This window comes from Candoia aspera, chromosome 7, assembly GCF_035149785.1.
Source record: "Candoia aspera isolate rCanAsp1 chromosome 7, rCanAsp1.hap2, whole genome shotgun sequence".
Taxonomy (NCBI): Eukaryota; Metazoa; Chordata; class Lepidosauria; order Squamata; family Boidae; genus Candoia; species Candoia aspera.
In genome coordinates, this window is record NC_086159.1 from 15,842,600 (window position 1) to 15,861,376 (window position 18,777).

Sequence of the window (18,777 nt, forward strand, 5' to 3'; positions counted from 1 at the left end):
GTCTAGGGCCACCACTGATATTGATTCTCATTCTACTGACCTGGGTGTGAATGCGATTTAGAATCTTCCAAATGAGCTTTCTTTCCCTGCTCCAACAAGGAGCTGTTCCTTCACAGGAATGTCCCTGTGAGTTTCTTAGTTTTGTCTGCCATAATTCACGGTGCTAGATATCACCTACAAAGCCATACTTGGTCTGGGACCTGGGTATCTGTGAGACCACCTGCCCACCCAATCCAGGTGAAGACAGAATACCTGCTGAGGGTATCCAACGGTGGCTCTTCCCTGGGGGACTTTCCTCCTCTGGAAGAGCAGTTCTGTGTATTTAGCTGCATATAAACATGGGAGTCTTTGAAGTTCACAACTTTAATAACTCAGGCTTAGATATTAAAGTATGTCCTGTATAGTCCATATCAGTCTTGGGTTTAAAAATGCTTTGATCATTTTGTTCTGATCTGTTATACGGATTGCTTTGTATGTTTTAAAATAGGGAATATAGGGTTTTATATAGTCAAAGATTGTCTTGAGAACTTAATATATCTGTCTAAATCTGTCCTGAAAGGCACAGTTCATTTAGTATACTAAAATGTTTATAAAATGGAGCTATAAGCTGTAAAATACAACACCTGTTCCTCTTTCTAGGGGTTCTGTAATGGATAATAAAATCACACCCATACTTGTGCACAGCATATTGTTTGTTAAAAAAAAAATTAGGGATTCCCTCTGGGAATCAAGGTAGCATGGTGAAAATAGTAGGAAACTAAGAGGAGCGAATGCAGTTTGCATGTTTACGAACAAGTAAAACACACTTTCTTCAAATAGGATTTATCAGCAGGTCCAAGTGATAGATGTCTGCACAGGGTTTGTGCAATAGAACATTACATATAAACCAGTAAATCCTTTCTTTTAATTTCATTTCTGTAAAGCCATCATCATTTGCAGCCACTCCGTATATTAGTCAAGATGGAGTAATTGTGCTGGACATAGAAACATTTGGAAGTGGGCGGCGGGTAGGGGGAGAAGAGATGTAAGAAGACATCCCTGAGAAGAAAGGAAAATCACCTTGCTGAGTAAAATAAGCTTTCCACTTAACTGTTTGCATGGATTCTAGTCTTATATACGCAAGAACAATCATGGATCATATTTTATAAATAGCTGGAATACTTTAAAAAGGGAGAGCAAGGAGAACAAAAGAAACAGCTATATATAAAATCTGTATTTTGGAACATGCATAGAGATGAATGAAAGTCAAGTACTGGAAACCAGAGTAGGACATATAAAAATATCCACACAACACAACACAATATCAGGGAATTTGGGTCAATATTGGGATATTGGGATAATATTTTGCAGGGAATGTGTATCCTCTTCTTGTTAACATAGGAACAGATAAGCTGTCACTATGGGACAGCTATCCAGTCTGGGAAATAAAAACCAAGATTCAGAATATTATTGCTAAAAGAAGGAGAATGTCTGCAAGATAAACAGTACAGGAATTTGGGTGCAACAGGTCTGTCAGAAGGTGGGTCAGAAGAGGATCTGGTACACACAGCCAGTAGTTAAACAAATGAGAGATTTTATTCTGGACACTGTGATATCTATACTGATGAATCTAGTGTGATCTAGTAATATATATAAGTGAAAGTATTATTTACAAAACCAGTATGTGTTCTATGTATGTTCAGAATAGTATAAGAAATATACTGTAAGAAACCAAGTCTTAACCTACTTAATTTTCTTCCCTTTCAAGTCTCTTTCCCTCTCTTTCCTCTTGTATTGGAATATCTGGGAGTTTTCTCCTGGCTGTCACTCACATGCTGGGCAGTGGAACTTTCTGAGTTAAAGGTTTTATAACTCACAAAGTTCCACTGCCCAGCATCTGAATCTCCAAACACGCAACACAACCCATCCTCCTGTTCTTTCCACACTCAGAAATTGCTCCAGGCTTTTTCTCCTGGACTTCCTCCTTGTTCCAGGGGTGGAAACTCTGGATTTGACAGGCTGGGTTGTTCCTGCCCTGCCCTGCCCTGCCCTGCCCTGCCCTGCCCTGCCCTCCCCTCCCCTCCCCTCCACTCCACTCCACTCCAACCAGGTGATGTCCTCTCCAGCATCAGGTCCTGCAGCATCTGAAATACAATCCCTGTTTCCCTTTCTCTTTTCTCTTCTACATCTAACACATGGACATCCCACTTTGGTGCACTCTAACTTTCTCCCTTTTCTGCCTAATTCTTCTTGTCCTGAGTCTTCTGCCTTCTGTCAAAAACATCCATGATCTTGGCACACATCCAACCATTTTCCTCCAGCCTCCCCTTCAGGCTGTATCAAAAGGATCCATATTTAGCAAATAAACAACAAGATGTGGATGGTTTTCTGCTCATGTATTTCCCATGTCAAATCAAACACTGCCCTTTCTTCTCTGTCTTTCATTTCTTTCAATTTTAAAGAAGCCATTCATTCTCTCAGGCATTCTTGCTCTCTCGCTCACACACACACACACACACACTCAAACACTTCTCCACTTATCAAAACTCCAATTTTCCATTTTGTACTTCTGGGTTGTTCCTTCAATGTCTCTCCTTGGCATCTTCTCTTGTTTGCTTTGTACTGCACAGCACAGGCAGCATATTATACTCCTTCTCATTGTGTGCCTATTCAGCTCCCTTCCTGGGATTTGCCATGTCCCAGAACTTGAGCTGGATAATGACCCCTCAAAAGAAGAAGCACACAGCAAACCACAAGTACTTGGTACTGTACATCTCCAGCGCTCTGCATCTGTTCTTCCTCTGTGCCACATACACCTGGTATGATTAATTCCAGGAGCAAAAGAGCATGAATGGAGATCAACCCCAAATATAGAATAGAGTATTTTGCAGGGAACATCAGGTCTTACTCCACCAAGTTGACAGTACTTCCAGGATGAATAGGAGTGCCACTGCATGCCAGAATGAGGCCTACTTTGGAAAGCTTCAGTGTCTTCCTGGCTTGTACTGGCAAAAGACCTTATGGCAGGGTAAAATGCATGGCTGGAGGAAAGCAGTTGGATGTGTGCCATGATCAAGGAATTTTTGATGGATGGCAGAAGACTCAGGACAAGACAATATAGGCAGAAAAGAGGGAAATACTAGAATGCACCTGTGAAGCGGCAGATCCATGCCTTAGACGTGGAATATAAAAAGAGAAAGAGAAAGCAGAGAAGGAGGTTATATTTCAGATGTTGCAGGACCTGATGCTGGAGAGGACATCCCCTGATTCATGTGGAGTGGAGCAGAGGAACAACAAAGCCTCTCAAATCCAGAGTTCCCAGACCAGAACAAGGAGGAGGTCCAGCAGGAAAAGCCTGGAGCGGCTTGTGAGAGTGTGGAAAGACCAGGAGGATGGACTGTGTTGTGTGTCTGGAGATTCAGATGCTTCAGGGAAGAAAGAGATGGATATGTATTATGGTTTGTGTTTTGCTTCATTGGATCAAAAGAAAAATGTTTTGCTTTGGTTTTAAAGTGTAATGTGCTTTAAAGATAATGCGGTATGATAGTAATGCTTTTCTTCCTTTCTTTGTTTCCAACTCTAGGAAGTTCTTGACCAGTGATGATAAGGAAAGCATTTTCACCATGGACCACTTCCCCCTTTGGTATCGCCGAGCAGCTGAACATCCTCCAGGGAGCTTCATTTATAGCCTTTCTTTTGAAGAAGCTTCAGGTAACTGTGCTGATTTTTTTTCCCCCATTCGGTCGTGTCCAATTCTCAGAGACTGCCTGGACAAGTCCCTGCAGTTTTATTGGCAAGGTTTTTCAGAAGTGGTTTGCCCTTTCTAGGGCTGAGAGAAAGTGACTGCCCCAAGGTTACCCAGCTGGCTTTGTGCCTAAAGTGGGACTAGAACTCACAGTCTCCTGGTGCCTTGACCACTACACCAGACGGGCTTTGCATTGAATTAATGTGCCTTAAGACAGTTGATGCTCAGTTAGTCAGCTTTTCAGTTGAAGGGAAATATGAGAAACTTAGAATATGTTCTGTCCTTGCTCCACCCAACAAATCAATGGCAGGACTTGCCACCATCTCTAATTTTCCTTGAGTATAGCTCACAGCTGATTTGTGCTGATCTTTTTATATCCAAAAAGAGTGTTACCCATGTTCAATAAGCAGATTTCTGCATGTTCAAGGATATCCCAAGGTTGTAGAGATATAAAAGTATTTAGGGAAAAATATAATTGGTAGAAGAGGCCAAAATCAACACACCCTGAAGACTGAGCAGGCACAATGGTCATAGAATGCCAAGTACTTCTTGGAGGGGACTTGGGAAGAGGATAAGAGAGAAAATGAGATAGTATTGCTGGCCGGTACCCTGAACTTGACCAGTCCTTATTGCAATATTTTGTTTCTGCATAGCCTTGTAATAACAAAAATAGATTGGTGAAATAGTGGCAGTGTTCTTTCACATCAAATGTGTTCAGTGGTGGGGCCATTTTAAACCTTTATTTTAGGGAATTCATGATGGCAATCTCTGTTCCTAAGTGCTATCTGCACATTCGAAAGTCTGCATGAAGCCTACACAGGTAGAGTTGTACAAATTTAGGATTTAATTTACATGGTCAGGTATCTTTAAAAAGCATTTTATCTACAGGCAGGCATTCAAAGAAGCATCCACTGTCAAAGGCAGAAACGTTCCTGACTTTAATAAACCTGGGTAGTGTAGGAAGACAAAGGCAGCAGGATCAAACTGAGTGGGCATCCTAGATCAGGAAGCTGTCCAGCATAATCCAAGCTGTAGGAGTAAGCATGGAACGTGGAGGACTAGAACAACTGAGGAACTGAGTTTGTAGAACGCAGCTGAAGAAATGTTTCCACACAAGTGTTGTGCCTCAAGCTCTTGGAAGAGGCTGAGCAGTTACAGCTTGAATCTTAACAGCCCTTTTCCTCCCTGGAGTTCTGAAGCATGCATGCTCTTGTGTGCCCATTCTGCCCAAATTGGATTCATTTAGTTAGTTAGTTGTTTATTTATTTATTTGATTTCTACAGCCACCCATTTCAACAGTTGCAAGACAGATACCAAAATTCCAGTGAAAGTCTTTACTTTGACCTCATTATTGCTTCTGCTTCCCTGCAGTCTTTGTAGTATTAGTGGAAGTTCAGATCTGGGACAGAGATGTTTTAGTATGCACTTGGTCCCTCAGTATCACATCTCCCTAAAGTTAGATGCTTTAGGCTGTTCCTCGGGGTATGTTTACGTCTCATCCTAGACATGAGAAGGTCTTCTCTGGAAGAGTCTTCTTGTATAAGGTACAGGTCCTTCCTGATAGAACAGAATATACAGTCCTGCTCTCCTGAGCAAGTTTTATGAATGTTTAAAAGATGCTACTGCTTTCTACTCTCCTTTTCAACCTGCTTGCAATCAAGCACTGTGATGATGGTGCATAATGCGCTGTGAATCTTTTTTTGGCATTGTGGTGGGAAGAAGAGTGGGTGGAGAAAACAACAACAAGGAAGGCAAGTTTGGGGAGCAAAGAAGGTGGACTGGAAGATTAAAGTGCATGCAAGATTGAGTGAAAATACCTGAACGTTCTCTCGCTCTTTCGTTACCTTTTCATTTAACTTCAGCAGCTATCAGCTTATTGTTACTTGAACTGGCCAGACCAATAAAACTGTGTTCTAGGACTCCTGAGACTGACAGCTGAAAAACCCTAGGCCTTGAATCAAGATTTCATGAAGTCCCTCTTCGGGATGGCTTCACAAAGAGACACCATTTTGCAGATGCCTAGTAAACTGAAGTGGCCAAACCAAAATGGCTGACCTTGCTTCACACCTGAACTGTCATATTCTGCTAGTCTGGAGTTCTACCTCTCAGATCTGATACTGGCCAGTTAATTCTGCTAAGTTATATCCCTTCATTGTTCTCATTTGACTCTATTCCTGGCTTTGAAATTAAAAGTTGCCAATTCCATCAATCTTTGTGGCCCTATCCCTCAGGAATAGGAGGAAATCATTTTCTTCTTCCTCCACCTCCCTCATGTCCATAACATGGCAGTTTGTGGTTGTCCATAAATTGTATAACCTGTTGGCTGGTTATTCTGAGCACCAACCCACTTCCTGTAGCACTTTGTGATAATGATACAAACACCTCTAAAATTAATCTGCCAACACCCTAATGTATTATTTTGGACAGGTCTTTCAGAAAGAAGCAGTGCTTAGTAATACCAGGATGCTAGTGGGAAATGCCCCCATTTGACCTCCTCATATAGGTCACTATCCATCCCTTTTCTTCCCATCTCCCTTGCTTCTGTCCACTGCTTTAGCTTATTCCTTCCTTTGAGACCTTGCCAATTTCATCTTCCTCTGATTCTAATAATATACAGAATTGCTCCATTGTTGTAACAAGAAAGACATATGTGATCATGGATCATACCAAGGGTCTATTGAGTCTTACAGAATATCCCACAACATCTGCTAGGATCCAGAGTGATATGCCACAGGAGTCATAGCATGGGAGTTGGGAGGCACATAGGTAAAGGTAAAGGTTTCCCTTGACGTAAAGTCCAGTCGTGTCCGACTCTAGGGGGCGGTGCTCATCTCCGTTTCTAAGCCTTAGAGCCGGCGTTGTCCGTAGACACTTCCGGGTCATGTGGCCAGCATGACGACACGGAACGCCGTTACCTTCCCGCCAAAGCAATACCTATTGATCTACTCACATTTGCATGTTTTCGAACTGCTAGGTGAGCAGGAGCTGGGACGAGCAACGGGAGCTCACCCCGCCGCGCGGTTTCAAACCGCCAACCTTCCGATCGACAGCTCAGCGGTTTAACCCACAGCGCCACCGCGTCCCATACATTATTACTATTGCTATTGCTACTGCTATTGCTATTTTTATCTTGCTGCATGGTTTTAAAGTTGTTTGCCCATCCTCAAAATTGCATGTAGAAGTGAATGAGCTCTAGACAGGATGTTTAACTACCACAAGGATCATAGTTAAGGCATATGAATGCTATCCCAAAGGAAAGTCCTTCAAACAAGGGCCTATGCAATGTATAAAGATCTAATGCACTTAGACCTCTCACAAATCTATTTATTTCCAGGGACTTTTTAAGAAAAAAGGCAAAAAAGCTGAGGCTAAAACTGAATGAAGCTGCAAAATCATGTTCAGGACATGTTGGGCACTAGAGAAACCAAGAATGTGACAAGTGACAAGTGTTGGAACTGTGAAGGAAGAGAAAGAAAATCCCTTCTGTTGGATGGAACGTTAAGTAAGCAATATCCTGGAAAGAAATAAAAGTCAGAAAAAAATATAATCAGAAATTCTGATCTTCAGACTTCTGGGGAAGAAATGGTGAACTGAAGATGGCTCTGCTAAAAGCTGCATGGCTTTCTGATGACCGCGGTGGAATGAAGAGCCAGCGAGTAGACCGGCTCTTTGTAATTCCCCTCCAGACAAGGAGAGGACTTGAGATCATCCACAAGTGCTCCAGACAGTTGTTCCTCACGAGGAGACTGCAAGACAGCAGTCTCCAGTGGGTTTAGAGCTCTAGGAGACAAGGGAAAGCCATCTCTTTGCTCAAACCATGGTTGGCGCATTTTCAAAGGACGCTGGGTTTGCATACTTCCTGTTTTAATCACTTTCAGAAATTGCTTGTTACCTGCTTTTCAGCTATTAGGAACTTTTGGATTGGCAAGTCTGAAAACACTAGGTGAGTTTCCTTTAATCCTTAGGAAAAGAAGTTTTAAATACAAGTTTAAGGACTTAAAAAAATTATTTTGGAATAAACAGCAAAGGGGTGATTAGAACTTTGATTTTGAAAAGTTATGAACAAACTAAGGGTCCAGATGGATTTGAAATAAGATTTTGGAATTAATTATACTTCAGCAAAGGATCGTTACCTTGTTGTGGTGCTGGGGCTTGAGCACCTCAATGATGCCATGAGCTAAACCGTGAAGGGCCACCCAAGACAGGAAGGTCATGACAGAGAGGTCAGACTAAATGCGATCTCTGGGGAAGGTAAGGGCAACCCACCCCAGTATTCTTGCCGTGAAAACTAAATGGATCAGTACAACCAGAGATATGTCGGTATACCATCCGAAGATGAGACCCCCCAGATCGGAAGATGGTCAAAATGCTACTGGGGAGGAACAGAGGATGAGTTCAACTAGCCCCAGATGTGATGACGCAGCTAGCTCAAAGCCGAAAGGATGGCTAGCGGCCGATGGTGCTGGTGGCGAACAGCGAATCCGATGTTCTAAGGATCAACACACCATTGGAACCTGGAATGTAAGATCTATGAGCCAGGGCAAATTGGATGTGGTTATTGGTGAGATGTCAAGATTAAAGATAGACACTTTGGGCGTCAGTGAACTGAAATGGACTGGAATGGGCCACTTCACATCAAATGACCACCAGATCTACTACTGTGGACAAGAGGACCACAGAGGAAATGGAGTAGCCTTCATAATTAATAGTAAAGTGGCTAAAGCAGTGCTTGGATACAATCCAAAAAAACGACAGAATGATCTTAATTCGAATTCAGGGCAAGCCATCTAACATCACAGTGATCCAAATATATGCCCCAACCACAGATGCTAAAGAAGCTGAAGTGGAGCAGTTCTATGAGGATCTGCAGCACCTACTGGACAACACGCCTAAAAGAGATGTTATTTTCATCACGGGAGACTGGAATGCTAAAGTGGGCAGTCAAATGACACCTGGAATTACAGGTAAGCATGGCCTGGGAGAACAAAACGAAGCAGGTCATAGGCTGATAGAATTTTGCCAAGACAACTCACTCTGCATAACAAACACTCTCTTCCAACAACCTAAGAGACGGCTTTATACATGGACTTCCCCAGATGGACAACACCGAAATCAGATTGACTACATCCTTTGCAGGCAAAGGTGGCGGACATCTGTACAGTCGGTAAAAACAAGACCTGGAGCTGACTGTAGTTCAGATCACGAACTTCTTCTTGCACAATTTAGGATCAGACTAAAGAGATTAGGGAAGACCCACAGATCAGCTAGATATGAGCTCACTAATATTCCTAAGGAATATGCTGTGGAAGTGAAGAATAGATTTAAGGGACTGGACTTAGTAGATAGGGTCCCGGAAGAACTATGGACAGAAGTTCACAACATTGTTCAGGAGGCGGCAACAAAATACATCCTAAAGAAAGAGAAAACCAAAAAGGCAAAATGGCTGTCTGACGAGACACTAGAAGTAGCCCAAGGAAGAAGGAAAGCAAAAGGCAACAGTGATAGGGGGAGATATGCCCAGTTAAATGCAAAATTCCAGAGGTTAGCCAGAAGAGATAAGGAATTATTTTTAAACAAGCAATGCGTGGAAGTGGAAGAAGACAATAGAATAGGAAGGACAAGAGACCTCTTCCAGAAAATTAGAAACATCGGAGGTAAATTCCAGGCCAAAATGGGTATGATCAAAAACAAAGATGGCAAGGACCTAATGGAAGAAGAAGAGATCAAGAAAAGGTGGCAAGAATATACAGAAGACCTGTATAGGAAGGATAACAATATCGGGGATAGCTTTGACGGTGTGGTCAGTGAGCTAGAGCCAGACATCCTGAAGAGTGAGGTTGAATGGGCCTTAAGAAGCATTGCTAATAACAAGGCAGCAGGAGACGATGGCATCCCAGCTGAACTGTTCAAAATCTTGCAAGATGATGCTGTCAAGGTAATGCATGCTATATGCCAGCAAATTTGGAAAACACAAGAATGGCCATCAGACTGGAAAAAATCAACTTATATCCCCATACCAAAAAAGGGAAATACTAAAGAATGTCCCAACTATCGAACAGTGGCACTCATTTCACATGCCAGTAAGGTAATGCTCAAGATCCTGCAAGGTAGACTTCAGCAATTCATGGAGCAAGAATTGCCAGATGTACAAGCTGGGTTTAGAAAAGGCAGAGGACCTGGGGACCAAATTGCCAATATCCGCTGGATAATGGAAAAGGCCAGGGAGTTTCAGAAACACATCTATTTCTGTTTTATTGACTATTCTAAAGCCTTTGACTGTGTGGACCATAACAAATTGTGGCAAGTTCTTAGTGGTATGGGGATACCAAGTCATCTTGTATGCCTCCTGAAGAATCTGTATAACGACCAAGTAGCAACAGTAAGAATAGACCACGGAACAACGGACTGGTTTAAGATTGGGAAAGGAGTACGGCAGGGCTGTATATTCTCACCCTACCTATTCAACTTGTACGTAGAACACATCATGCGACATGCTGGGCTTGAGGAATCCAAGGCTGGAGTTAAAATCGCTGGAAGAAACATTAACAATCTCAGCTATGCAGATGATACCACTTTGATGGCTGAATGCGAAGAGGAACTGAGGAGCCTAATGATGAAGGTGAAAGAAGAAAGTGCAAAAGCTGGCTTTGCAGCTAAACCTCAAAAAAAACCAAGATTATGGCAACCAGCTTGATTGATAACTGGCAAATAGAGGGAGAAAATGTAGAAGCAGTGAAAGACTTTGTATTTCTAGGTGCGAAGATTACTGCAGATGCTGACTGCAGTCAGGAAATCAGAAGACACTTAATCCTTGGGAGAAGAGCAATGACAAATCTCAGTAAAATAGTTAAGAGCAGAGACATCACACTGACAACAAAGGTCCGCATAGTTAAAGCAATGGTGTTTCCCGTAGTAACATATGGCTGCGAGAGCTGGACCATAAGGAAGGCTGAGAGAAGGAAGATCGATGCTTTGGAACTGTGGAGTTGGAGGAAATTCCTGAGAGTGCCTTGGACTGCAAGAAGATCAAACCAGTCCGTACTCCAGGAAATAAAGCCAGACTGCTCACTTGAGGGAATGATATTAAAGGCAAAACTGAAATACTTTGGCCACCTAATGAGAAGACAGGACACCCTGGAGAAGATGCTGATGCTAGGGAGAGTGGAAGGCAAAAGGAAGAGGGGCCGACCAAGGGCAAGATGGATGGATGATATTCTAGAGGTGACGGACTCATCCCTGGGGGAGGTGGGGGTGTTGACAACCGACAGGAAGCTCTGGCGTGGGCTGGTCCATGAAGTCACGAAGAGTCGGAAGCGACTAAACGAATAAACAATTAATTATAAGACTCCTTTTTTTGGGAAAATGCTTTTGCTTTGAATTCTTTAAAAAAAATTGACAGTATGGGACTTTGAAAGTTGGACACTATAGGGAACCAGAAGGAATTAAAGACTGTAATTAAAGGAGAACACTTAAATTTGACTTACTTATACAGAATGGGGTAAAAAGCTTAACTCTGGACATGCTGAAGGATATTTTTGAGCAAAGGACTTCAAAGTTAATTTTAAGAGTGTCTATCTCTATAGGTACACTGTGTTTAAAAGAAGTTATGGAAGAGGAACAAGTTTTACCAGACAAGACTGAGACTGATCTGAAAGGGGATTTAAAAATGACAGACTACAAGAATGATATGAAAAAAGATGCTACACTGGACATACAAATGAAACTGGCTGATGTCTTACTGTAATAATTAAAAGGGATATGCAAATATCAAACCAAAAGAGTGACTTGGATAACTTTCCTATACTGAATTTACAAAAGAGACTTGTTAACGCTTTGAAGAATTTTGTGAGAAGGGACAAAGAAAAAATTAAAAGAAATCCAGTTCTAGAATATTATTTGAAGGGCTTAATGATCAAGATTGTTAAAAGTAAAAAAGAAGGAATATAAATGTGGTTTATTTGATCAAGGTTAAAATAGATACATTGTTATCTCTGGTAACCCTTAATGGGCTTTTGCTGATCAGGATTGAATGACGAGGCTTTAAGGGTTTGTTTATAGATAAGAGATGAGATATGGGAAGAGAGATCACTTGTTGTATTTTAAGAGAAGGTGATAGGTTACTAAAATAGTTTATACTTATTTGATGAAGGAGAAAGTCATTTCTTTATATATTCCTTTTCTTTTTCTTTACTATATTCTTATTTTTTCTTTCTCTTCTATTTTTCTTTTTTCTTTTCTGCACTATTTTTTATTCTTTTTGTTAGTTTGTATTAGTTTGTATCTTTTTAATTGTAATTTTTAATAAAATTACTATTAAAAATAAAAGAAATCCTGATCTTCAGAATATCCCCAAAAAGGAACAGTTGTGCAACACAAGGAAATATAAACGAGTTACCCTACATTTGATTCCAAACCTATATTCTCCCAGACAGCCGATGAGGAGGTGGAGCTATTTTTCAACTATGCTACTCCAGAGTACAAGTGGGTTTTAATGTGACTCAATGCACCTTTGTACAATAACCACGAAATATTGCAGAAAGAAAGCTAGACATGATAAAGAAGAGTTTTCTCTAATACTTTGTGTAGAAGACATTTTATTATATGTTAGTCACCGAATGCTCACCTGTTGTGAAAAATGAGCTACTGGAGTTACAGCAGGGAATACCTAGCCTTTAACGAATTGTAGTTAATCTGATGAATCAGTACTTGCTAGATAAAGTATCCCTTTTAGATTATAACAGTGACTGACATAACACCTGTCCTAGTGGGAATTCATTTAAAATCTCAAACAATAATTTCATAAGTTAACCAATAATTATTTGACTCCTCCCTGGAGAATTCAGGCATAACCCCTCCCCTCCCAGAACCAGTTAATTCATCCATACCTTTGGGAAATCAAATGCATTGCAAACTCAAAGCAATTATGGTGCTTTTTGATAAATTGAATATTGGTGGTGGAAGAAATATCCAGAGTGTCCAAAATCCAGCTTCTGAAGATATGCAAGAATATCCTGACCATTCCTTAGCTCCATGTGTAAAATCTCAGGGTTTCTTACACTTCCTTATCAAAAGGAGTGGTTGGATGTCAAACACATGATGATTCATGCCACGGTTGTACCAGTTTACCTTCACTGGTAAAAGGACAAGAACAAGCTGGAAGACATGCATTTTGAGAATTTTAGTGCCACTTGCCTTAGCAATGATGAACAGAGGTTTGCTATGCACATGCAGATAGAGAAGTACAGTTTAGAAGTTGCAGCCAGTTGGATGAACATTCTGTAATTGTCCATTTCCACCCCTTGGGCTCCTAAACACCTCTCTGCTAAAGCCTAAAGTTCTTTTGACCAGGAAATAATAGTAATAATACCAGTTCACACCACAGTAATTTCCTACTAAGGGTATTTACAGTCCTATACTAGAGAACTAAAAAAATCTGAAGACATAGTTTAACTGGCAAATTGACAGTTCATGATACATCAATGTAGAGAGTTTTTTGCTAAGAGGATCTTCTCTTTTTTCAATGTTATGTCCCTATGATAAAACATTCCCAACTCCAGACATCTGTATTTTTCTAGCAAAACACTGAAGTTAGGTCTGCTTTATGAATAAGCAAGTAGGACTCTTTACTTTGATTTGGGAAATGCAGACATAATTCTTGAACATTAGGGAGCTCTGTTATATAACTGTAAGTCAGGGTGATCAAGGCACCTTTTTTTGTGATCAGTAACCCAAAGTGACTTCTTAATTATTTTTTTTTAATCTCACACTGGCAGCAGAACACACAATCAGGTACAGGAACAGACAAAAGAATGTTTCCCTATCAAAAACACTTGTACACATCGCTATCAAACAGAAGAGGTTTCCTACTCCATACTTCCCCACACAGTACAGTCTGATTAATTTTCTCTTGTATTCTGAAGAGTTACCATCTAAGTGTGGAGATCCTATTTCTACTGGTCTTTATGCCCTGTTGTCATATTTTGTACTTGACGCGCAAACAGAGTGAACAGCCTGCCAATGCTGAGAACCTCTTCCCTTGAGATACAGAATCAGGTTTTGAATTTGCTACATTTTTGTCCTGACAGAGGGAAGTTTGCCAGAGGCAGTGACAGTAAGCACATCTGTGGCTGTGACTATTGGTGGGAAGACAGGAATTGCTGCAGGTAGGACTTATTTCAATGCACTTGAAGTTGGGGATAACATTGGGGAGACCCTCTACTTGTTTTTATTTCTTTATTTATCTGAATATGAATAGCCTCTTCTGGAATTTGGCAGAAGGTCCATCACTCCGCTCTGCAAAGCATGGAATTATCATATCAGACAACCACTAGATGGCAGCAAAGAGATACAAAGAATGCTTTCCTGACATCTAGTGGTCACCTGGTTTTCTGCAGCCTGCTGTGGAAGACCTAACAAAAAGTCCCAACATTTATAGTGCAAATCCTTGCTGTTAAAACTAGGCTTGAGTTTTATGTCACATGTATCATTTCAGTGTCCTTTTTGTGGTCAGCAAATATCACTTCTGATAGCAGAATTGAACCCCTTCACTTAATTTTCATCCAAGATCAGAGTTCCCCAGGGGCTCAAATGACAAAATGGAATAACCCTGACAGAAATGCTGGGATGCTGCTCTGCATAATGAACGCATCAAAGATAATGTTTAGTTTTGCTGTGACAATTTCCATTCATCCATGTAAAAACTGCAATCTACAAATGTTCAGCTTACCCTTGTATACACCGTTTGATCTTGATGAATCAGTGACCTGGCATGGATATTGTTGAAAGAAAAGAGATAAAGTATGAGTTTTGAGGGCCTCTTTCATGCCCTTTAAAGTGGTTTTATTATAGTCAGGGTTTTGGGGGAAGTTAGCCTAATAATTAGGACTTTCAAGTCAAACTAAGCCATGCCACAGCTCAGAAGACAACAATAGTAGAAAAGCAGATGGTGTGAAAAGACTGAAGGATGAGGATTAAAAAGAAACTAAGTGGAAAAATCATGAAACTTCAGAAGTGTCTCAAAAAAAAAAAAACCTAGAAGATACATGCTCAGTCACGTGCATGGTGACATGTACCAGAAACATTCATGGAATACAGGTCAAGTTTGTTATCAGTACAGCCTTAGATGAATTTCTTTGTAAGATCTGAAACTGCTTTGAGAAGCAGGGGGTTGAGAGAAGAAAGAAGACAAGGAGTGAAGACAAGTTTTTGTAGAATCTTGCACCTTTGTTTGGAGTTGGAATAGGCAAAAGTTGAAGGATCTCCATGATCAAGAACCTAGACAGGTGGGAATACCCAAAGATTTGTTTCTAGTTCTGAGTAGATTTTATTTATTTTATTTTATTTAGTTGGATTGTATGGCTATCCAACTTGCCACAGTGACTCTGAGCTGCTGACAATTTATTAAAAAAACCAAACATAGACAACAATATATGCAACCTCAGATCCATCACGTATATATCCTGAGAGTATCTACCCATCCCACCAAGTCAGATAGAGTTGGCGTGCTCCAGGTCCCTTCCTTTAAATGTTGTCATCTAGTGGGACTAGGAAACATGCCTTCTCCATATCTGCTCCTACCCTGTGGAACACCCTTCCCCCAGAGATCTGGCAGGCTCCTACCCTCCTGGCCTTCAGGAAAGCCTTGAAAGCTGGCTCTTCCCGTAAGCATTGGGTCGAACACTGTTTTTCACAGCTTTAAGGTGTGTGGACTTCAGCTCCCAGAATTCCCCAGCCAGCATGCAGGAATTCTGGGAGCTGGAGTCCACACATCTTAAAATTGCCAAGTTTGAAAAACACTGGAGCAGAACAAGGCTGGAGGCCAGCAAGATAGTATGTGGATATGTGGGAAAGTGTTGTCCCAGGATGCCAGGAGTCTTTACTGAGCTTTTCTTGAGTTTTTCTTGAGTTCTTATTCCATTCTGCTTGAGAGTTTTTGCTGTTTTTACTTTTTTGTGAGCCACCCAGGATTGTGATTACAATATAAGTGGCTATATAAGTCTTTTTAAATAAATAAATACCTTAATGTCCACCAATGGCAATATCCACAACAACAAAAACCACAACATCTCATGGACAAAAACTAACCTACCAATCCCCACAGCCAGGAACACAACTAAGTCTTTTAGTTTCCTCTGTTGCTATTCTGGATCCCTCTCAATAATGCGATTCCTTTTTTTTTTTATTCTATCAATCATGTCCAATTCTCAGAGACTGCCTGGACGAGTCCCTGCAGTTTTCTTGGCAAGGTTTTTCAGAAGTGGATTGCCATTGCCTTTTTCTAGGGCTAAGAAAGAGAGATTGGCCCAAGGTCACCCAGCTGGCTTCATGCCTAAGATGGGACTAGAATTCACAGTCTCCTGGTTTCTAGCCCGGTGCCTTAACCACTACACCAAACTGGCTCACCTATAATGTTAGCTTTGAGTAAATTATAGCCTTTTCCAGCTGAAATCACCTTGGAGGAACACTCTCTTTATAATAGCCTATACTGTACCTTTTCAAATGAATTAGAAAGCCCATTCAATATTGTAATCTTCCCAACAGCTTTTGATCCCTGAGTGAACATTAACTAAAACATAATTATTACTTAAAGCTTAATTAAAGCTTTATCTCCAGAGGCATTCATATACCTAGAGCCTTTTGCTAGCAACAGCATTCTCTGGAAATGACAGACATGACGTATTTAATATCAGAAATGCCTCACTTTGCTCCTGATACTGTGACTGAATGTTCTGTCATGTGCATCAATAACCTGGGGCTTCTGTACTGGGGAGAAGAGGTTGAACTGACATTGCAGCTGCTCAGAGTGCTAAGGTCCCAGCGAAACCATTAGCACTGCATCTCCTTGGTCTGTGTATATAACGGGTACATGATGTCATTTTGAGTAGTATGGTTTGCAGGGAAATCATTTGTTTGCTATATGATGATAATTTCAAACATGAACAGACCAGTGTGTGTACATGTTCATGCATGTTTACATGTTGCATGTTGTATGTGGGTGTATACTTATTTTAAAGAATGCTATAGGCTCCTGATGCATGTGGAATCTGGATCCAAACCTCTCTGCCCAGCCCAAAGGATTGCTAGAGTTCAAGACATTGTTTTGCTGATCCCCCATCACCAAGGGATCTTGTCTGGATGGCTCGGTAAATTTAAAACAAAGGTGGTATGAGCAACTGCATATGTAAGGTCTTCTCAGTTCCTTCTTCTGAAATGAAACCTAGACGCACTTGCAAGCTGTTGTTGTTGCTATTGTTGTTGTTTTAGGTCAACTGGATTTCAAAATTCAGTGGGACAAACCTTACTGAAGTGTCAGTGTATTCTTTCCAATTTGCAATCTTTTTCAAAAATAATGGCTGTGAATTGCCTTGGGGGTTTTGCAGTGACAAGTGGTCTACTTTTTTTTTTTTTAATTGGTCAGGAAGAAATGCAAGAATCATTGCATATGCTCACTGGAATTTCCACAGATGGGCATAAGAGCAGAGGAATTCCTGTTCCTGGCTGTAACAGCCTGTGACAACCATTCCTTGCTCTGCCTTCTGCATTGGACTATGGGGAGCCATTAGCAGTGATACAGCAGTGTGGGGTAAAACTGTTATCTGACTGTTGATGTGTGATGATACAGTTGAACTTCAGAAGGGCACAGATGTCAGACAGACTTTGGCTTGTACCATTCCTGCCTTGGGGAGGGGGGGAGGAGTTGTTTGGATGTAGGTTAACTATTGGGAATGAGATGGGTATTTGCAGTTCCTACAGTCTTATCTGGGCAGATAAAATGATACAGAAATAACTAGAATTCTTGCAGCCTTCCTTCCCATCATCAAACAATATTTTGTTTATTAGTCTTTATATCTTTTGTATCTATATTTTGACCAGAAAGGAGATAGAAAGAAGGTCATTGAGCACCCATAGATTTTTGCCCTATCTCTTCGTTCCCAAATTATTTGATATCATTTTAATTCTAAGCTGAATCAGAGTAGAAAAGGAGGTTGCTATGGCAACTGTTTCCTTAAGCCTTTGGTCTGACTCATTTCAGACAATTACTCTCATGCTCCAGGATGCATAGATGTGATAGAGGAGAATCATGCTGGACTTTATTTCCTTTTCTTCTTATCCCAGGTATTAACTTCCCAATAGTCATTATAACGTCCCTCTAGGTTCATAGCTTGGGGGGCTGCTGGTATATTGAGAGCATCGATCTGGTCATGAGCAATACTCAGGTGAAGCTGTGGACTATGTCCTGGTGATATACATAGTGCATTTCCTGTGTTTCCATTATACACACATACACACAAATGTGAAAATGTGTGTAGATTCTGTGAACAGTAAAACTTCTTAGGCTGACATGATTGAATGCTTAAGAATATATGTCAAGGATGTAAAGGAATTTATACTTAAATGCATATGGTAGATTATAAGAACATAAGAAGAAGCCAGTGGGGTGTAGTCATTAAAGTGTAAGGCTAGGAATGGGGAGACTCAGGTTCAAAGTCACCATCAGCCATGGAAACTCTCTGGATGTCAGTCTTACCAGATAGACCAGACAGGGAACACGACCAGATAAGCTAATTCTACTTTATTGTAAGGCTACATTGACAGAATCTTGCAAGTCTGAAAGTACAGATCTCCCTCTGTCTCCTTTGCAGCCTGGGAAAATAGGGAGGGTCCCTTCTGAGCCTCTTGCCCCACCCACTATGCAGCTGTGTGCCCTCTCTTAACTGACTGTTCCCTAGGCAGCATCTCTTCACCCCTTCTCCCAAAGTCTTTCCCACATACCACTACACTGGGTGACTTTTGGCTGGTCACTAACAGTCTGGTTTCTCTCACAGAGATGTTTTGGTGGGGGTAAGATAAAAATGGATGCTCATGTAAGATGCCTTGGGCTTGGTGAAAAGGTGGGATGTACATCTAATAAAGTAAAATCACACCTTTTGGTTCAGACAAGAGATCCACCTGTCCACCTGGTGAGTAGATTCAAGTCTAAGAGCCAATGTTGCATAGTGGTCAAGCAGATCTCTCTGAAAAGTTTACCACCAAGGCATTAGGCCAGTCTTCCC

At 41.1% G+C, this 18,777-nt stretch overlaps 1 protein-coding gene across 1 annotated transcript in view; it reads left to right on the plus strand.

Moving 5' to 3' along the window:
- The window catches only part of CACNA2D4 (calcium voltage-gated channel auxiliary subunit alpha2delta 4), a 148,255-nt gene that overhangs the window by 61,322 nt on the left and 68,156 nt on the right, over positions 1–18,777 (plus strand). The window contains exons 26-28 of the mRNA XM_063308827.1: positions 3,563–3,690; positions 11,280–11,293; positions 13,827–13,887. Coding sequence (XP_063164897.1) covers positions 3,563–3,690; positions 11,280–11,293; positions 13,827–13,887 — 203 coding nt within the window. The remainder of the gene's footprint in view (positions 1–3,562; positions 3,691–11,279; positions 11,294–13,826; positions 13,888–18,777) is intronic.